Below are 21528 nucleotides of genomic sequence, written 5' to 3'. Positions count from 1 at the left end.
TCAAGCTCCTTTTCTGGCTCGGTAGGAGCCAAGCGAGGTGTCCCATGTAGGGTGGTGTCTGAGTGCCAACGCCAGTGCATCCGTGTAAGAGGCCAGGTGTGTGGGCCTTGTGTGCATGAGAACTTTCCTGAATGGGGAGGGCTCAAGGAACAGAGGGTGAGCAGGTGGAGTGGAGGCTGAGGTTCAAAGGCAGGGACCCTGGAGGGCCCCTCCTGAGTGGGGCTAAGGGTGGGGAGGGGCTCCTGCATGTCTTCAGCCCAGGCCCTCCCTCACCTGGGTGGCAGTGAAGTCAAAGGCCACGTCGAACAGGTAGGACTTCTCCCGGGAGCGATGTGCCCGCAGGATGTCATCGGGATCCTCCATTGGGTCCATGAGAACCACCATCTGCAAAGGTCCCCGGAGGGAGACCCACGGTCACCTGGGATCCCCAGGTCCCCATGAGGTCAACCCTCAGGGATTAACAAAGTTAACCCCTTTGTCGATCAGAGGTAACAAAGCCCATCTGGGCTCTGACCCTAGCCCAGGACGTGGGCAAGGGGTGGGAGGGGCCAGAGGCCGAAGTCCAGGTCCCAGGTCCCACTGGAGGTAGGTCTCAGAGCCACAACCCAAACCTGTCCTATTCAGCTTTCCCATGTCGGGTCAGGCTTGCCATCACCTGGCCTTGGATACCCAAAGGGGACACCTTCCTGACAACAAGCAATTACCCCTGCAAGGCCGGTGCAGCCCCAGGGGAGCAGAGCACACACAGGTGATGCCCAGGCTACCCTGGGGGCCTGCCCCTCACTGCAACACCACCCCCCATGCGGCCTCTGCCAAAGAGGAGCAACAGCAGAATGGAGAGCATCTGTCAGGGTTCATTTTGTGTCAGGACCTGTTGCAAGCACCCACACACACAGTGTCTTTTATTTATGTACTTATTTTTAAGACGGAGTCTTGCTCGTTGTCTAGGCTGGAGTGCAGTGGCGTGATCTCGGCTCACTGCCACCTCCACCTCCTGGGTTCAGCGATTCTCCAGCCATAGCCTCCCAAGTACCTGGGACTACAGGCGCATGCCACCTGTATTTTTAGTAGAGATGGGGTTTCTCCATGTTGGCCAGGCTGGTCTCAAACTCCTGACCTCAAGTGATCCACCTGCCTCGGCCTTCCAAAGTGCTGGGATTATAGGCATGAGCCACCATGCCTGGCCTCACACAGTCTATTTCAACCCCAGCCATGACCCCAGGCTAAGGCCAGCTATGACTCCCACCTTACAGATGAGGAAATCAGGGTCCAAAGGAGTCACACCCCCCAGGTCGTCACACATCAGCAAGGGGAGACCCAGGGTGCCAACCAGGCTCTGAGTTCAAAGTCCACTGACTCCTGTCCACCTCGCTACAGCCCTGCCTGCCCCGCCTCACCCCTCCAGGGCAGACCCTGGGGCAGGGCAAAGAGTCGCAGGCAGCTGGGTGGGGGTGAGGTCAGCACGCTGGGCTTGGGGAGCTCTGCTCGCGACTGAGAGGGGTGAGGGAACTGCACCAGTGGCCCTTTGCAGCTTTGAGCCTGAGCTGGGAGTGGAAGGGGGGCAGAGGGGCTTGGGCTGGCAGCCAGGACAGGGCATGGGTGGGCCAATCCCAGCTGGGGCTCCCCTCCCTGCAGGGTAGGAGTGGCAGCACTGTGTGTGTGTGTGTGTGCAGGTGTGCACACCTCCTGGCATGTGTGTTGAGACACAGAAGGGTCCTGGCCGGGTTCTTCCCCTCCTCCAAAGGTGACTGAGGGACCCATTTTCCACTCTGACCCTGCCTCTGCCCCTGTGCCCTTGGTGTGTGTTGAGCCTTGTCCCGAGCTCTATGCAGAGATGCAGAGGAAGGACGCTGCATCCTTGCTGGGGGCCCTAGTCTAGGGTAGGGGTGGGGACAGAGTCAATGCCAGACTCGTGGAAATAACGGGAGACATTCAAAGACGCGTGGGAGGGCGTGAGTTTGGAGGATTTAGGATGAGGGGAGCAGGGGCAGCAGAGGAGAATCAGTGCAGGCGCTGAGGCCCTTGTGACCTCTTATTGGCGGTCAGGCCTGGGTGTAACCTGCCTGAGCCTCCGTCTCCTCCGCTGTCAGATGGGACAGCAGCATGATCCACCTGCAGGCTGGGAAGACCCTGGAACAACGTGTAACGTGCTTGGGCACAGAGCTGAGCATGTGCCGAGAGCTCAACAGTCTTTGTTCAAGGGGCTGTTAAGAGGGCAGGGGTGGAGACTGAGAGTGGCCACCTGCTGCCCGCACCCATGACTCTGCCATCAAGTCGAGGCCCACAACCCCACCCTCACCATGGAGAAGGTCATTGGGATTCCACAGGCCCTGCACCTGCCTGAGGTCCCTTTGAACCATAGTCCCTGTCCTTCTCATGCACCACCCCCAACCACTGCACCATGGAGGTGCCCCCTGAGAAGCAGCTGGCACCTCTAAATGCTGCTCTGTGCCTGGGGATGCCTGGGCTCCCTGGGGTCCGGGCTCGTGCCAGCCAGGGGAAAACGAGCCACCACCACTGTGCTCTTCATGAGAAGGGAGGACACTCCCTGGGGCCATGGGTGCTGAACGGAGTGCATGACGGCAGCCTCAGCCAGCAAGCGTGTCTCATGGGTCCCCTCCTTCAGTGGGAGGGAAGGGGCGAGGGAGGTAGGGCATGGGCAGCCTTCATTCCCAGCCCCTCCTCCCAGCACAGAATCACCATGATCATCGTAACCGAACCCTTCACCTTGAGTCATCACGATGGTGATTCTCAGACGGGGAAGTTGAGGCACAAAGTCATGTTGCTAGGAAATCGCAGAGCCAGGACTGGGGCCTGGCAGTCTGGGTCCTGGCTGGCACCCCGCCTACCCTCCTAAACCACCTCTCACGCACACACTTCCACCCCTGCTCCCAGGGGGGCCTTGTGGGGTGGGGTAGGTAGGGGAGTTCCCACCCCGTCCCTCAGTAGTTCCTGTAATTCCAGGAAGCCCCAACACCCACAGTGTGCATTAGCCTGACCTAATTCAACCGGGAATAAGATACTGTCCGAGGAGGTAAACCAAGTCCTAACAGCGGGCAGGGTGCTGAGGAGGGTGGGCTGTTATAGCGGTGCCCCATGGAAGCAGAGACAGGGGTTATGCTTCCTTCCTGGGTCAGCAGGGGAGCCAGGGCTGGTGACAGTCCCAACAAGGGCTTGGGAACAGATAAGGCATGAGGGGTGGCCGCTCCGGGGTGAGGAGAGGTGGTGAGGGGGCAGCAGGCAGCAGAGCTGTGAGCACAGCCGGGCTCCGTGGATCCAGGAGGTCCTCGTAGGTCCCTCTGGGTCCACCCAGATCGAGCTCGCAGATTTAGGACGCCCAGTCCCAGGAGGATGACAGCCCTGGGGCTCCCACCAGACTCCCACAGCATTCTACGTGTGCCCTGGGTCAAACCCCCTTCCTTCACCACCTGGACTCCTAGGGTAGGTTCACACCTGTGCTCATTGCATCGAAACTAACCTATCACCACCAGGTATCCGGCAAGGCCCCTTCTGGGATTCTCAGTGGAGGAGGGGAGAGGGAGGCGGCTTTCCAGGAGGCCTGACCCTGGCAGCCTCATGTGGAAGTCTTTCCCAATCAGATGGGATTCCAGGTCAGCCAGCTACAGGAGAGAGCTCTAGATAGGACGGACCAGGGAGCTTTGTGCGGGGAAAAGAATGAGGCCACTCACTCAGGCTCCCTGCCAGCTGATCAAAAGCTAGGTGGTCACAGTGAGCCTCTTCCAGGATCTGGACCCTGTCCCAGGCCCCAAAGCTAGCAGCATGAGCCCTGCTCTAGTGTCTGACCCGACTGAAGGTAAAACCTGGCTCCGAGTTCCCCAGTACAGGTTCCTATGGGACGCAACCAGAACCCAGCCAGCTGCTCCCACTCTTATCTCAATGCCAGTGGTCCTGTGGACACAGGCAGGACCAGTGGCCTGAAGAGCACCCCCTGGGAGAGGGGCCTTCAGTGCTAGAGAGGGTGAGCGGCATGCACCAATGACCATCCCACCCATGACCTTCAGACAACCTCCAGACACTGCCAAGTTCACGGTGTCCTGGGCATTTGGTTCCTTTAGCTAACCAGGCTCCTGTAGTACAGTCAGGACAGCTGCCACGATCCCCGCTTAAAGAGGGCTTTGTCTGGGTTCCATCTGTCTGGGCTCCAACCCCTACCCCACCCTCGAGAGCATCACCCTATTCCTGTCCCCTCTAGCACACAATGGAGCCCTTGTGCCCCTCCACCAGGTGAGCTGAAGCTGAGCTGGGGAGGGGTGGGGACAGGTGCTCTGAGCTGCCCGGGAGACCAGCACGGGGTGTTCAGGCCAGGTCAACACACTTGCTGAGCAAGGTTCCAGAGAGAGAGTGCAAAGGGAGCCCAGGTTTCCTGCCTTCCGACACTCAAGGATCATTTCAATAACCAGGAAAGTGCGCGAGTACAGGGAGGCACCTAATCCCACACCTAGAGGAAGACTTCCTGGAAGAGGTGGCACTAGCATTGAGTCCTAAAGAATGAGAGATGTGGAATGGAGAGAGAATTTTGGACAATTACATGAGCAAGAAAAAGAAGCGATGGGCAGGCTGTGGCACTGGTTCTCAGCTCAGATCACTGGGGTTTCTTGTGAGAAACACAGGGTTGGGAAGAGAGGGCTGCAGCTTCACCTTCCATCCTCCATGCCAGGGATCTTCACTGCACAGACCTGAGAACTGATGTGTGCATCCACAGAGGCCAGCACACGAGTACCTCACCCACCCAGGCAGCCCCCACCCCCATGAGCACAGGCAGTCCCTACTCAGGGAGGCTCCTCTACATCCTCTGAGCCTCCCTCTAAAGACTCCCCTGGTTGGCACACAGCAGATGTCCAAGGGACGTGTGCTGAATAAAGCTGCCATTTTTGGGGAGTGGTGATTGTGCCAGGCACAGTGCCAACAGCTTGGCATGTGTTTTCCCTGACAGCTTAAGAGTGGGCACTCTTGCCAGGCGCAGTGGCTCATGCCTGTAATCCCAGAACTTTGGGAGGCTGAAGTGGGTGTATCACTTGAGGTCAGGAGTTCGAGACCAGCCTGGCCAACATGGCAAAACCCCATCTCTACTAAAAATACAAAAATTAGCCGGGCATGGTGGCACGCTCCTGTAGTCCCAGCTACTTGGGAGGCTGAGGCAGGAGAATCACTTAAACCTGAGATGCAGAGGTTACAGTGAGCCAAAATTATGCCACCGCACTCCAGCCTGGGTGACAGAGCGAGACTCTGTCTCAAAAAAACAAAAATAAACAAATAAAAAAAGAGAGGACACTCTTATTATTGCTTGCCTGGAGATGAGGAATCGGTTGGGTTAAGTAAATTACCTAAAGCTGTACTGCCAAGTGCAGAGCTGGGCAGATTCAGAGCTGTGGGTCTCAGAACCCAGCCTGCCCACCATGCCTCTCCAAGTGCACGAGTGGACAAACAGCTGCCTGGCTGGGAGGGAACACCCGCTTGTCATAGGTGGAACTGTGCCCCACCCCCCCCCCCCAGATTTCATGTTGTGAAGTCCTAATGCCCAGTGCCTTAGAATGTGACCTTATTTGGAAATGGAGTTGTTGCAGGTGTAATCAGTTGAGGAAGGATGAGGTCATATTGGAGCAGGGTGGGCCCTTTATCCACTATGACGAGCGTCGTTATAAAAAGGGGAAATTTGGGCACAGATCTGCATAGAGGGAAGCCACTAGGAAGAGACACAGGGAGAAGATGCTCATCTAAAGCCAAGGGGAGCCAGGCACGGTGGCTCACGCCTGTAATCCCAGAACTTTGGGACGCCGAGGTGGGTGGATCACCTGAGGTCAGGAGTTCAAGAGCAGCCTGGCCAACATGACAAAATCCCATCTCTACTAAAAGTACAAGAATTAGCTGGGCGTGGTGGCGGGCGCCTCTAGTCCCAGCTACTTGGGAGGCTGAGGCATGAGAATCGCTTGAACCCAGGAGGCAGAGGTTGCAGTGAGCTGAGATCGTGCCACTGCACTCCAGCCTGGGCCAGGGAGTGAGACTGTGTTCCATAAATCAATCAATAAATATAAAGCCAAGGAGAGAGGCCTGGAGCAAACCGTTCCCTGCTGCCATGTGGGCTGTGGACTTCCGCCTCCAGAACTGTGAGACAGTAGGTGGCTGTTGTTGAAGCCACCCAGTGTGTGGCACTTTGCTACAGCAGCTTGCAAACTAATACGACATCCAAGGCAGGCCCACCTGCCATAGGGAGCTGAGGGTTGCCACACCCCAGGTGGGGCTTCGGCCAGCCCCTCCCCCAGTCTTAAGCAGGTGGGCTGAGCGTGGGCATTCTCTCTCACGGCCTCCCGGGGAATGCATTCTCATGCTGGCTGCACACTGGGCACCTGTCCCTGGGAGGTTTCAATGGGAACTTTGCTCACATGGGAGGCGGGCAGCTTCATGCCAGAGCTCTGCCCCTCCAAGCCCATCTGCCGCTGCAGCTCCAGGCTTCCAACTCAGCAGAGGCTCTGGCTTGAGACTCCACCTCCATGGCCTCCTCTCCCAGCCCTGCTCTTAGTTCAATGTAGATTTTGACCTTTCCAGAGTTCCAGATGGAGTTGGAGTCTTTAAGCCTGGAAACGCAAGATCCTGTAGGGAAGTGGGGGCCTCAGGCCAGGGAAAGGAGGTCTCATCCATAAGCTGCATCCCCATCAGGGGACCAGGCTCATCCCAAGCATCTCCTAGGTGAGAAATACTTTGCACATAGCATGTCACACTACTAAGCTGCAGCTGCATTTATCAGCTCTGCAGTTTTAACAGGATTCTTTCTGGCCCTCAAATGGCTGAGCACGGACCAGGCTTTCTCAGGCTTGGCACTGTTGACATTTTGGGCTGGATCATTCTTTGCTGTGGGGGCAGTTCTGTGCATTGTAGAATGTTGAGCAGCATCCCTGGCCGCTACCCACTAGATGCCAGTCGCACCCTTCCCCCTGGTTGTGACACTGCCAAGTGTTCCTGGGGGCAAAATCGCCCTGGTTGAGAACCACTGACTTAGATCATTCCTCCTGCAGCCTCCAAGGCTAATGGCAAAAATCTCTGAGGGAGGGGGTGCCACAAATGAGGCTCCGTTTGACATTGCTGTGTGACTTTTAGGAAGCTCCAACGTTTCTCTGGGCCTCAAGTTTTTCCCGGTTAGAAGTCAGGAGGACCAACAGGGCTGTAGCCTTGAGAGAAGAAATCATATTATATCAACACCCCCATCCTACTCAGGAAGCCTCAGCAGAGAATCTGGCTCTGGCGTTATCTGCAGCCCAGGGGGCCAGGCCACAGCCCCTTCATTCCTACAGGTAAAAACAAACCATAACAAAACCTGATTCTAGGTGGATAGCACACTTGTAAGGCTGTTTCTATTTTTGTTTTTTGGTTTTTGGTTTTTGTTTTGTTTTTGTTGTTGTTTTTAAAGGAGAATTTGTTGCTAGTCATGTTTCTAGTTGTAAACATACCATCCTGGGAGTCCTCAGTAAAGGCAACGTTTATCCCAGGAAGGGTGTCCCTGGGGCCTGTCAGCCTTCAGGCTGGATGGAGAAGGCCAAAGTTGACCCTGCTGAGCTCATAAAGCTTAGCTTTATGCCCAGCTGGCTGCTTAGGACACAGCCACGCCTGGCCGATGTCCTGGTCAGATCCCCACCTTGTTATAGGATTCTGAGACCTGGAGGCTTAGGATGGGGAGCATGTATAACCGAGAATATACTAGGGCTGTGTCTCTCAAAGGGTCTGCAGATACCTTCCCCAGAGTCACCCAGGGAGCTTATAAAAATGCAGATTCTCAGGCACTTCCCACACGCACAGAGTCAGAATCTGGGGGGAAATGGGCCCATAAATCTGCATGTTAACAAGCACCCTTCCTTGTACCCATCCAGACGCTGAGTGGAAGGATCCTTGCAACCTAGAGGATTATGCACAACAGCCAAAAAGTGAGAACAACCCACAGGCCCATCAACTGATGAAAAGATAAACAAAACACAGTGAATCCACACCTCAGACATTATTCAGCAAAAGGAGTGAAGTTCAGGTGACTGGATACAGTGGCTCACACCTGCAATCCCAGCACTTTGGGAGGCCAAGGCAGTAGAATTGCTTGAGCCCAGGGGTTTGAGACCAGCCTGGGCAAGATGGCCAGATCCCATCTCTACTAAAAATTAAAAATCGACTGGGCATTGTGGCATGTGCCTATAGTCCCAGCTACTCAGGAGGCTGAGGTGGGAGGATTCTTTGAGCCCAGGAATTCAAGGTGGCAGTGACAAAGTGAGACCCCCATCTCTTAAAAAAAAAAAAAAAAAAAAAAAAAGGAATGAAGTTCTGGTAGGAGCTATAATGTAAATGAACTTGAACTTCAAAAACATTAGGACCAGTCGGGCACAGTGGCTTATGCTTGTAATCCCAGCACTTTGGGAGGCCAAGGCAGGTGGATTACTTGAAGTCAGGAGTTTGAGACCAGCCTGGCCAACATGATGAAACCCATCTCTACTAAAAATACAAAATTGGCCAGACATGGTGGCACACACCTGTAATCCCAGCTACTCGGGAGGCTGAGACAGAAGACTCACTAGCACCCGGGAGGCAACAGTTGCAGTGAGCCGAGATAGCGCCACTGCATTCCAGCCTGGGTGACAGAGCCAGACTGTGTATCAAAAAAAAAAAAAAAAAAAAAAAAAAAAAAAAAAAAAAAATTAGGACCACATACTACATGATTCCATTCACATTAAATGCCCAGAATGGCCAATATGGAGATGGACAGTACTTTAGTGGCTGCCTGGGGCTGGGAGGGGCTGGGGACACAGCGGGGTGGCTAAGCGGGGAGAGGTAAAGAATCCCAACCCCCTCCCCCAGCTCAGCTCTTGGGGCAACAGGGCCAAGCAGCGTCCAGATGGTCGGTGTGCAGGGAGTTTCCCACCTCGCTGCCCCCAGGCAGGCAGGTGGGCTAAAGATAGCTGTTCCCACAGCACTCCCAGGCTGGGGCTGACGTCTGTCACCTTATACTTTATGTATCTTTCCCAACAGCCTCCCAGTTGCGAGGCTGCAGCACCCCCCTTATATTATCTCCTTTAATCCTCTCGACAGCTCTCAGGGTGGGTGGGGCAGGTTTCCTGTTCTCCTGTCTTCTGATGAGGAAGCAGAGTGCCCAGGGAGGGTTTCAACCTCCCCACCAGTATGCGGCCAGGATGACATGGCAGGGCTGAGAAAGCCTGGGTGCTCTGGTTCCCGGTCCCGGGCTGTGTAGCCCCGTTCTCGGGAGCCCAGGGCTCCTCTTGCCTCCATTTCTCCTTTCCATCCCAGGACTCGCACTGTCCAGCCCGATGTCCCCCGGTGGCCCTTCTGCCTTCACTCCTCTTTCCCTTCCCACTCTCACCCTGCCCTCCTGGCTCCGGCCCCACAGTTGGGCCTGGTGGGAGCCCTTACCTGGCTCCACAGCACCTCGGGAGTGGAGGGGGATGGCAGTTGGACTTCCAGCAGATAAATGCTAATGATGGGATTATACACATGGTCAGTTGACTTAAATCCTGCAGACAAACACAGCCTGGGAGAGCTGGGAGGAGGGCCCACGGGCTGCAGGCTTTGGGAGGGATGGGGGACGGAGGAGGTGGCTGCTTGGTCTGTAGTTTTTTCCCCCACCTGGAATGCTGGGGCCCCACCAGCCTCTCAGGCTGTCCCTGGCTCCTCTTGGGCCCCAGAGGTAAATTAAACCAGGCCCACCTGGTGCTTCCCCACTTCCTGTGTTTACGCATTAGGGTCTGATCTCACCCCAGGAGCTACTAAGACATGGAGCTCCTACCATACTTCCAGGAACACACACACACACACACACACACACACACACACACACACACACACACACACACACTGAGGTGTCCATTTGGGAACTGTCCTGAGTGCTCTGACACAGGAAGAGGGAGCAGGAAGGCTCAAGGGCCAGGTTTTGTTTACCTCTGGGACCCGAAACCATCCCATATTTCAGCCCTTGAAATACATTCACATTTATTAACCCCTATGTAGACACGTGCCAGGCACTGTGTTATGCACTGTGCCTACGTTAACCACAGGGACCCTCTAAAGAAGGCATTGTGACTACTAATGGAATTGAATGGGGCCCTGGAATCACAGGCCTTCCAAGGCACCTGGACTATCCCCATTAAAAATCTAAACCAGCTGGGCGAGATGGTGCCCGCCTATAGTCCCAATAGTTTAGGAGGCCAAGGTGGGTGGATCACTTGAGGTCAGGAGTTCGAGACCAGCCCGGTCACCATAGTGAAACCCCGTCTCAACTAAAATTAGAAAAAATAGCCGGGCATGGTGGCACGCGCCTGTAATCCCAGCTACATGGGAGGCTGAGGCAGGAGAATTGCTTGAACCTGGGAGGCAGAGGCTGCAGTGAGCCAAGATCATACCACTGCACTCCAGCCTAGGTGACAGAGTGAGACTCCATCTCAAGAAAAAAGAAAAAAAAAAAAAAATCCAAATCCGAACTCCAGCTTCCCCAGAATCCAAGCACCCTGGGCTCCTATTCCAGAGGACCCTCCATCTGTGGGAATGTCCCCTTCTGCCAAGCCTCATTGCCACAATCTCCCTCATTTGAAGTGTCCCCAGGAGAACAATGCCTAGACTAAAGCAGGCTGTCCTAGGACCCCTCATGGTGGCCCAGCCCAGTGGGTTCCTGCATCCCCAGTCTACCTCTCCCCACTCAGGATACACATGTCCTGGCTCAGCTCCCAGATACACCCACTTGCCCATGGGGCCTCCAGGCCTTAGGAGGAATGACAGAGGCCCCATCAGTGAAGCTGATGAGGACTGGACCCCCGAGCCTCCCTGTGGGCCAGGGCTGTGGGCGAGCTACAGAGCCACTGGAGTCGGGTGAAGGTCAGGAGGTGGGGGGACTGGTCAGGTCGGGATGAAGGGTAAGGGGGGTCCATGTCCATTTGTTATTAGGAGAGTCCCAGCCTGGTAGTTATGACTGCTCCTAAACTGCAGTCCTCCATTAGAAGGGCTGGGCTGGGTCCCTGGTGCAAGCCAATCTTTGAACCCACTGGGGACAGAAGGAGCTTAGGGCCAGAAGCCCACAGGAAGTTTGCATGGAGAGCCCTCCTCAGTATCAACCCAGACAAGACTCTCTGCACCTCCAGCTGACAGAGGAGCAGCCCTGTTAGAACCGCCCAGCTCGGAGGCCTTCTCGGAGGTGGAGGTGTATCTTGGCTGGATTACGCCAGACCCAGAGAGGGAGCCCCTCCCGCTCCACATGCAGGGATAGAAAGGAACCAGTGTTTGCCATGTGTGGGCACACAATGGGCTGTCCCCTTGACAGGGAGCATTTCCATCAGCACCAGTTAATCTTTATCAGCCCCCACGCAGGCTAGGAGCCAGGAGTAGCAGAAAGAGTCAGCATTGTCCCAACCCCAAGGACCTGATGTCTTCGGGACAAGTTGGACAAATAGAGTGGCTTTGCCTGGAAGGAGGTTTCTCTTCCTGAGCTCTATGGCTCCTCTCCTGGGCCAATCCAGCAGCCCTGGGAAATTTCAGTCTCTAACAGACGTTGATAAATGACATCTATGAAATGTCCTACGTGCCAAGCACTGGGTAAGCAAGTGCATACATTAGCCTAAAAGACCCTCTAAAGAAAGCATCATGACATCTATCTCCACTTACACATGAGGCAACTGAAGCTCCTGGAAGCAACCCGCGCCCCCCCCACCCCCGCCGCCCCCCACCCAAGTCTGCACAGCTGGCAAATGGCAGAACTCCTCAAACTACTGTTTATGTGCGTTCATTCTGCTCCAGCTGAGCCTGACCCATTTAGACAGGGTCTTCCCAGTCATCCCCTGCTTTCCCCAAGGTCTTTGAGGAAGCCCAGCCTTTTCCAAGAAGGAATATGGGAAAAGAAATGAGGACGCACTACCCATGGCTCTGCTGTGCCCACAGTTCCACCATCACTGCTGAAGAAAGGCTTGAGTGGGCCCCTCGCCCTCGGGAGCCCAGAGGCAAGCAGGCATTGGAAGTGTGCCATCTGCCTCTGGTTTGCTTATCCTGGGCACGGGGTTTCATGAGTCCAGCCCGTGGGACCTGAGCCCAGGTGCCTCAGGTGCTCCCGTGTGCCTTTCTCTGCATTGTGCTGTGCCACCCAACTTCTCTGAGCCATTAGCACAGCCTACCACCATGATGCTCCTACCTGGGCACCAAGCCTGCCCCTGTTGCCCCCACCACTGTGCCTGTGTGCATCCCAGCATGAGTCCTCAACTGCCTACCCAAACAAACATCCTGGCCATGGTCTACAGGGTATGTGGTTTGGCCCAGCCCATTTACACCTCTTGCCCCTTTCCCTCCTCCTTAAGCCACACTGGCCTTTTCTCAGCTACCCAATTGCATCCCAGTCCCTCTCACCACATGCAAGCCCCTTTGCACATGCAAGCCCCTCAGGTCAACATTTCTCCATTCTTGCACACTACTAATGAGCTCTTCACCCTTTATGTTTTCAGCTCAAGCACGGTTTCTTTTTTCTTTTTCTTTTTTTTTTTTTTTTGAGACAGAGTCCCACTCTGTCGCTCAGATTGGAGTGCAATGATGCGATCTTGGCTCACTGCAACCTCCACCTCCTGGGTTTAAGCGATTATCCTGCCTCAGCTTCCCGAGTAGCTGGGACTACAGGCACGTGCCACCACGCCCAGCTAATTTTTTGTATTTTTAGTAGAGACTGGGTTTCACCATGTTGGTCAGGATGGTCTTGATCTCTTGACCTTGTGATCCACCCTCCTCGGCCTCCCAAAGTGTCAAGCACAGTTTCTTAAGGAAGCCCTCCCTGACCTCCAGGTTTACGTGTTATCCCCTCTTACCTACTCTCATGCCGCTAAGCATTTCTTTGCAGCCCTTGTTAGCTGCAAACTCATGTTTGTTTGTGAGGCAATTCTTTGATGAATGCCTCATCTCTCCACACTAGACTTAAGGTAATGGAGACAGAACAGGGTCTTTTCTGTTCACCACAGTTTCCCAGTTTCTAGCACAGTATCCAGCATGCTGCTGGTACTTGATAAACACTTATTGCCTTGTGTGCCCTGCCTTCCTCATCCTGGTGACATGAGGACAAAGATTGCAAACAGAGAGCCAAGGATTTTGCCACATGTGAACACCCTAGAGGTGAGTTTTAGCTCTCGACCATATACATATGTGCTCTGTGGGTAGTAGGCATATTAGGGTGGGAAAGTCAAGCAATGGGCATATGAAAGGTAAAGGATCAGGACCCACCCAGGCTAGGGAAGCTCCCAGTTGTCCTTGGATCAATCTAGGAAGGCTTCCTGGAAGAAGGGCCCCCAGCTTCCTTCCTAGGTGGTGTCATCAATAGCACAGCCAAGAGTTCAGTGAGTAGAGGAAGGATGGTGCTGCAAGCCACAGGGGCCCTTTCTGCCCTCACCAGGTGAGTTGAGCCATCTGAGCAGACCTCTGTACTGTAGCTCCTGCTGCAGGGCCCTGCATACCTGCTCATCCACTTTATGGGCGATGAGGGTAGCTCCTTCCTCCAGCTCTGCCACGCTGATGGGCCGGACCCGAAGTGCCACCTGGGAAGGAAAACCAAGCCCCTGGGATTAGAGGGAGAGGACTATGCTGGCCTTAGAGAGACCCCAGGCAAGAGCCCCTGGCTTCTCTAGCATTCAGCCATCTCAGGCCTCCTTTGTCCTAAGGAAAACTGTGCCTAGGTCAGAGGACAGCAAGTGTTGTCCTGTGTTGGACTGTGTCTGAGTCGATGAGTCTCCCCAGGAGCCCTGGTCTCCAGGGGAGAGAGCTGTCTGCTCCTCCAGCCTGCCTCAGCCTCATGCCCAAATAAAACACTCGTAGCTCCCCTGGGCTTGAACTTGGGGCACCGGCACTGGAGCAGCCTGTCTGTGTTTCTGTGAATGATGTGCTGCAGGGGTAGGTGCAGGCACGGCTTTGGGATGAGGCCTGGTAGGTGCGATGGAGCAGGGAACATCCCCCATCATTCTAACAGCCTGTGACCACATTCCTACACCGAGGAGAGTGTCACCTAGAGCCCCCACCTCTGTCTGTCCTCCAGCCAGTGCGAAATGGGTCTCATCCTGTGCATGAAGCTCCCTAAAGAACTGGGTAGAGTGGGAACATGTGTTCTGCTGATCAAAGGGAAACTGTTGCTGGGTGTGGGGGTAGAATGAACGGCCCTCTGGCTGAGTGAAGACTCCTTCAGGACTGGCATGATGGCTCATGCTTGTAATCCCAGCACTTTGGGAGGCCGAGGCGGACGGATCCTGAGGTCAGGAGTTTGAGACCAGCCTGGCCAATATGGTGAAACCCCGTCTTTATTAAAAATATGAAAATTAGCTGGGCATGGTGGTGCATGCCTATTATCCCAGCTGCTCGGGAGGCTGAGGCAGGAGAATCACTTGAACCTGGGAGGCAGAGGTTGCAGTGAGCTGAGATCGCACCACTTCACTCCAGCCTGGGTGAGAAAGTGAAACTCTGTCTCAAAAAAAAAAAAAAGTCACTTTCAAAGGGACCTACACTGCCTGACGGGGTCATCTTTATTGGCCTCTTCAGCCAAATCCCACAGGCAGGAGGGGAGAACCCTTCGTCCCTGCTCCCAGGGGCACACAACACACGCCAAGGCCAACCATTTTCAAAGAGACACATTCTAAACAGCAGAGAGGATGTCCTAGAGCCCAGGGCTTGCTTGGGGGCTGGAGCCGAGGCTCCTGTTTGGAGAAGCAAGCCCACACTTGAGAGATAGGGGACTCTGGGGGCAACATTATCCTCCAATTACCTTACTGTCCACCTTCTGGTGATGAGGCCCTTCTCCAGATCTCAAAAATTCGGGGATGAGGAAGCGGCTTGCTGAGAGAGACACCTACCCACCCACAGTCGGTGGTGGCCTCAAGGTCACTGAATCATCCCCCTTGTTGCTCTGGCCTGGGCACCACTGATGATCAGGAATTCGACCTTCCCCTCCACAGCCCCCACTCTCACCTCCCCGTCTGTCCCAGGCCCCCGGGCTCTGTGGGGCCATCGTAGCTGCATCTAGCACTTCTCTGAAAGTGCTACATCTGTGTTGCAGCCCAAGAACCAGGCACTCCGGGCCCCATCCTGATACCAGGGGCCCTTGTCTTCCTACTGGTGATGCCCAGATTCGTTTAAACTCCTGACCTCACCAGGGCTGGGGTAGCCTCTGCTTAACCGGAAACCCCCCACCTTCCTTCTGGGGGCAGTTAGGTCAAGCCCTCCCTGCGCCTGGCGTTTCTGAATGAGAGAGCAGAGATTCATCTGCACACGCTTTGAGGGCGGGATCCCCCAATGGGAGGGTGGAAAGGTGGGGGTGGAGTTGAAGTTGGGGTAATTTTCAGGCTCAGCAAAGTCTAAAAAGGCCGTAGCGCCTTCCTGACACCCAACCTGCAGGACTTGGGGAAAGTTGCTCTGAAGAGTCCCGGCCCTGGCCGTTGCCTGCCCTCTCAGTGGGGTGGCGGCGAGGGGACAGGACTCTGTCTGCTGGAGGCCGACTGAAGTAGACCACGGAGCGGGACGGGGAGGAGGGTCTGAAAGGGTCTCACCATAAGTTGCTGGTCCTTGGAGTCCCCGCTGTCCTTCATGCTTGCAGCAGATGGAGGGGCTCAGGCCGCGCCACTGGGCATGGCCCAGCCGCACCCCCACCGCCGCCGGGTCGCGTCCGCCCGCTGCTCGCTGCCCGCAGCCTCGCCCGCTGCCTGACAACCCGAAACCAACAACGCGCCAGCGGCCAAGGACGCTGACCGGAGGCGGGGCGGGGGGAGGGCCTGGACGTCGCCGCTCCGCCCCCGGCGCCCGCCCCTCCCCGCGCTGAGGGCGAGAGTTGGCCGCCTCCGCCCGGGAGGCCCCCGAGCCTGCGCCGCTGCGCGACGATGTGCGCCCGGCTGTGCGGCCCTACGGCTCGGTGCGTCTGTGCGTCCGCCTGGCGCCTCTGCGTCGGTTCGCTAACTCCTGCGCGCCCGCCAGCGCCCCTCGGCTCGCGGCGCAAACCCGTGCCACTGCCCTTTAGGGCGCGCCCCGCCTGCCACGCTGCCCCTTGGGACACACGCATCTGCCGCCCGCCCGTCTGCCTGTCTCTGGGGTCTCCAGGGCGGCGGCTGGCGGCCTCAGGTTGCCATACGCGCCACGTGCATCGCCACAGGTGCCTCTGGTGTGGGTGTCTGCACCCACTGCGCATTGGCATGGGTGGTAAAAAGTTGTCCCTGTGCTCAGGCCACCGCCCAGTGGTATGGAGCGAGCACCTCTATTACCTGGGGCGTGCTACAGAAGAGCCTGACTCAGTGCATCCCACTAGCAAACAAGTCTCTACCCCTGAACCCAGAATCTAGGTCACGATGACTGGGTCCGTGCGCCCTGCTGGCTCCCTGCCTGCTGCTGGAAGAGCCACAATACTGTGCAAGAAAGTCTAGGTCTGACGCTACCGCCTCCATTCTTGGCGACAATAACAACGGTTGCACTCCCAGGGAACACAGGGGAAAGGTTCCTGTCCTCAGGAGGCCCTGGGAAAACAGGATTTGTGTCCCAGCTCTGCCTCCAACTCGCCCAGCCACCTGGAGCTGGTTTTTCCTGCCTCCCTGGGGCCTCCGTTTCCTGGAGGATGTTGGTGCACCCTGCCGATTCTGATGTCCATCCTCTGTGTCCTCTGCCGCCACCGAAGCTGAGGCCGGCAGCCCCAAGACTGGGAGAGGAAGCCACGACGGGGTTCACTTTCCAGGGAAGGGGCTGGGAAAGGAAGCACTCGTGTCCCCAGGGCTGCCTCAGACTGCCTGGGGCCCCTCAGAGGCAGAGGGTGATGCCAGCCTGTGCCCTGGGACTGGCTGCCCCTGAGGAGCCTGTGTTGGGAATGGTTATAAATAAACAGCAGCAAGAAGCAGTCGTCAGCCTTGGCTTTAATAAATAGATAAACCAGGTAAAGCTTGGTGGAAACCAAACTCTCCTGCAGGGGATCCCAGATTTTGTCCTGTTCTTTGGCCTAGGCTGCCCCTTAGGCCGGACAGTTTGCAAATGGACATGCTGTGACAAGAAGCGGGTCGGGTTTTTTGCTTTTGTTTTTTTTAAGACAGGGGTTCACTCTGTCACCCAGGCTGGAGTGCAGAGACACAATGGCACGATCACGGATGGCTCAGTCATGGATGGCTCACTGCAGCCTCGATCCCTCAGGCTCAAGTGATCCTCCTGCCTCAGCCTCACAAGTAGTTGAGACTACAGGTGCGCACCACCATGCCTGGCTAACTTTTTATATTTTCTAGAGACAGGGATCTCACTGTGCTGTCCAGGCTGGTTTTGAACTCCTGGACTCAAGCAATCCTCCAATCTCAGCTCTCAAAAGAGAATCAGGTAAGTTTTAGGGGTGTGTTGTGCTTGCATTTTGGACTCTTGAAAAGAACCTATTTGGATTAGTCAAAGAGGCCCCTGGTCAATTGAGCTATCGCTATTTTCCTTTTTCTTTTGTATTCCTCCACATGCATCAATCCCACCCAGAATGGCCCATAGTGATTTTTGGTTTTGTGGTTTTGTGGGTGGTTTTGTGTGTGTGTGTGTGTGTGTGTGTGTATTTTGACAAGATCTTTCTCTCTCTCTCTCTTTTTTATCTTCTGCCTCCCCAACCCTCAAGACAAGGTCTCACTCTGTAGCCCAGGCTGGAGTGCAGTGGTGCAGTCACAGCTCACTGTAGCCTCAACCTCCTGGGCTCAAGCGATTCTCCTAACTCAGCCTTCACAGTAGCTGGGATGACAGGCGCATGCCATCACGCCTGGCTCATTTTTTTTTTTAAATTGTTGTAGAGGCGGGGTCTTGAACTCCTGATCTCAAGCGATCCTCCTGCCTCAGCCTCCCAAAGTGCTGGGATTACAAATGTGAGCCACCGCGCTGGGCTTATAGCGATTGATGGGTAAAAAATAAGCTTCTTGACTGGGTGCAGTGGCTCATGCCTGTAATCCCAGCAGTTTGGGAGGCCAAGGCAGGCAGATCACTTGAGGTCAGGAGTTCAAGACCAGCCTGTCCAAATGGTGAAACCCCGTCTCTACTAAAAATACAAAAATTAACCAGGCGTGGTGGCAGCACCTGTAATCCCACCTACTCAGGAAGTGAGGCAGGAGAATCGCTCAAGCCCGGGTGACAGAGGTTGCGGTGAGCTGAGATCGTGCCATTGCACTCCAGTCTGGGCGTCAGAGTAAGACTCCATCTCAAGAATAAATAAATAAATACATACATAAACAAATAAGAAACTTCTAAGCAACAAATCCCCACCCATCTTACATAAAGACTCATCACAGTCAGCTATGTTCTCAAACAGTGTCCTCTGTTTGACTTCTGGGTTTCGTCAATTAAACCACCATCCCCTTTGTACCCACCCCTTTAAGGCACTTTTTACTGCCTCTTTTTTCTCATCTTCTACATTCAACTCCTGAAGGTTCTACATCTGCAAATGTTTCTTCTCTTCATCGTCTCTTGCCAAGCCCTGAGCTCCAGTTTTTACCCCTTCTCACCTGGACAATGTCATGGCCTCTTGCTATGCCCTGGCCCCACCGTTTTTTGTTTGTTTGTTTGTGTTTGGTTTTTTGTTTTTTTGAGATGGAGTCTGGCTCTCACTCAGGCTGGGGTGCAGTGGCGCAATCTTGGTGCACTGTAACCTCCGCCTCCTGGATTCAAACGATTCTCCTTCCTCAGCCTCCTGAGTAGCTGGGATTACAGGGGCCCACCACCACACCCAACTCATTTTTGCATTTTCAGTGGAGAGGAGGTTTCACCACGTTGGCCACAATGGTCTCGAACTCCTGACCTCAGGTGATCTACCCGCCTCGGCCTCCCAAAGTGCTGGAATTACAGGTGTGAGCCACTGTGCCTGGCCCCAGCCCCACTTTTGAAAGGGGAAGAGATCTGACAGGCAGAGACGTCCTGTGTTCTCTAACACAGAAGTAAAGGCAGACACCTTACTCTCTTCAGCCTCCTGCCTGGCTTCATTTAAACTAATTCTGCTCTGTGGGCTTGGCCTTCCCCTCACCTTCACTGCTTGCTTATTATCCCAAATAAATACTAGAGCCAGGCCCTACACTGGGACCTTTGCTCATGCCAGTCCTCCAACCCGGTATACCCTTTCCAGCTTACTTCTGTCAAATTTCTCTTCATCCTCTATATCAGACCCCTCCTCTCCTAGTCCACGGAACTCTCATTATGCCCTTACAGAGCGGGAATCAAAGTAAGCCTTGCTCGGGCAGAGACCCAGGCACTTGGTGTATGCTCAGTCCATGTGTTCTGCATCCTGGTCCTGCCCTGGAACCCGTTCCTGTCCCTCCTCTCCACTCCCATCACTGCTGCCTGCCGCCTGGGACTTCACAGTTTCTCAACTGGATGACCATGTACACTGCCTGGTCTCTTGCCCTGGTTTCTTTGCCTCCAGTTTGGCTCCATTCCCTCACTGCTCTAGGACAGATGGGTGTCGTGACCTTACCTGAAATCCTGCCTGCCATGGTGCCCCATTGCTTTCTGTTTGGGGTTGGCCCTTTAGCCTGTAGTTGCAGCCTTCCCTGCTTCTTCTTGGCTCATCCGCTTCTACCACCCTTGCTCTGGCCATGCTCAACCACATGGAGTCCTCTGCATGAGCAGCTTTTCTCTCCTCCCTGGGCTTTGTTCCTGCCGCTCTGTCCTGGAAGTCTGTTTCCACTTATCTATCTGGCTAACTCCTTCTTCCAAGCTCAATTTACGTGTCACTTCCCCTTTCCTTGGGGGAACTGCCTCTTCTCTAGTCCTTGTCATTCTGGTGGAGCCCATCACAGCATCCTGTTCCACTCCCAGCCGTGGCAGAAGGCATGCAACCTGGGCTTGGCCGTGGTCATAATGATTGGTTCAAGGGGATGGGCTATGACCCACATTAGGCCAATCAGAGCCTTTCCCTGGAATTTTGTTATACTGGGAGGGAGGAGCTCTCTCCTGCCTTTTGGATTACTGGCTGAGATGACTAAAATCGGTGGTGGGGGGGTCATATCTAATTCCACCCCTTATCCAGTGAAAGCAGCTTCACTAAAGCAGAAGTGCATAAAACTGAGGCAAAGAAAGAAGCTGTGCAGAGAGATACCAAATGACAATATCTGAGTTGCTGGATGCAGCCACACCTGAAGCTGTTAGCTCTGGTCTTCCAAGTTTCTTGAGCCAATAAATATTCTTTCTTGGCTTTAGCTAGCGTGGGTCTCTGAAACGTGTGACCAGGAGTCCTGACAAATACAGGGGTGACAGCCTGAATCCCACTGGATTAGGTCTCTCTCTCTCTCTCCCCCTCTCTCTCCCTCTCTGTGTCCTCTGTCTTGCTTTGTCACTCAGGCTGGAGTGCAGTGGCGTGATCTCAGCTCACTGCAACCTCTGCCTCCCAGGTTCAAGCAATTCTTATGCCTCTGCCACCCAAGGATCTGCGATTACAGGAAGGCGCCACCATGCTGGCTAATACTTGTATTTTTAATAGAGATGGGGTTTTGTCATGTTGGCCAGGCTGGTCTCAAACTCCTGAACTCAAGAGATCACCTGCCTCAGCCTCCCAAAGTGTTGGGATTATAGGCATGAGCCACGGCACTCGGCCTAGGTCCTTTTTTCTATATACTTCTCTGTAACAGCACTCACCACTGGAGATCACAACCATCAGTCCATTTGTCTCAGCTGAGGGGCTGGCTCTGTTGCCCAGGCTGGTATGCAGTGGCACTGTCCTGGCTCACTACCACTTCTGCCTCCTGGGTTCAAGTGATTCTCATGTCCCAGCTAATTACAGGCACGTGCCACCATGCCCAGCTAATTTTTTCTATTGTTAGTGGGACCCGGTTTCACTGTGTTGGCCAGGCTGGTCTCAAACTCCTGGCCTCAAGTGATCTGCCTGCCTCAGCCTCCCAACGTGCTGGGATTACAGAGATGAGCCACCCGCCTCCAGCCAAGCTGGCTCTTAACTTGGTATTTCCAGTACAGTGTCTAGTGAGAGTTGAGTCAATGAATGGCAGAAAATCTACTCGAGCGAACCTGCCCACACACAGCAATAGCATTTGATTTAGACCCGCATGCAAACATTTAAGATCCTTGCAAACAGCTGACATCGCATCAAAAAAGGGATTTAAGTCAGATGTGATGGCTCATGCTTATAATCCCAACACTTTGGGAGGCCGAGGCAGAAAGATATCTTGAGCTCAGAGTTTGAGACTAGCCTGGGCAGCATGGGGAGGCCGCCCCTGTTCCCACCACCATGCTGTCTCTAAAAATAATAAATAAATAAATAAGCCAGGCATGATGGCGCACACCTCTAGTCCCAGCTACTCGGGAGGCTGAGGTGGGAGGATCACTTGAGCTCAGGAGGTTGAGGCTGCAAGTCAATTATGATTGTGCCACTGCACTCCAGCCTGGGCAACAGAGCGAGACTGTGGAAAAAAAAGAAAAGAAAAGAAAAGATAGAAAGGAAGGAAGGAAAGGAAGGAAGGAAGGAGGAAGGAAGGAAGGGAGGGAGGGAGGGAAAGAGAGAGAGAGAGAGAGAGAGAAAGAAAAAGAAAG

General features: G+C 54.7%; 1 protein-coding gene across 1 annotated transcript in view; it reads right to left on the bottom strand.

Annotated features, from left to right (window-relative positions):
- Positions 1 to 15717, bottom strand: part of KIF19 (kinesin family member 19) — a 29290-nt gene extending 13573 nt beyond the window's left edge. The window contains exons 1-3 of the mRNA XM_010387684.2: positions 15555 to 15717; positions 13479 to 13559; positions 274 to 384 (exon numbers count right to left, since the gene is read on the bottom strand). Of these exons, the coding sequence (XP_010385986.2) occupies positions 274 to 384; positions 13479 to 13559; positions 15555 to 15593 (231 nt within the window). The 5' untranslated portion in view covers positions 15594 to 15717. The remainder of the gene's footprint in view (positions 1 to 273; positions 385 to 13478; positions 13560 to 15554) is intronic.
- Positions 15718 to 21528: the final 5811 nt, after the last annotated feature.

This window comes from Rhinopithecus roxellana, chromosome 19, assembly GCF_007565055.1.
Source record: "Rhinopithecus roxellana isolate Shanxi Qingling chromosome 19, ASM756505v1, whole genome shotgun sequence".
Lineage (NCBI taxonomy): Eukaryota > Metazoa > Chordata > Mammalia > Primates > Cercopithecidae > Rhinopithecus > Rhinopithecus roxellana.
The sequence above is the reverse complement of the archived record's forward strand: the minus strand, read 5'-3'. Positions and strand labels throughout refer to the sequence as shown.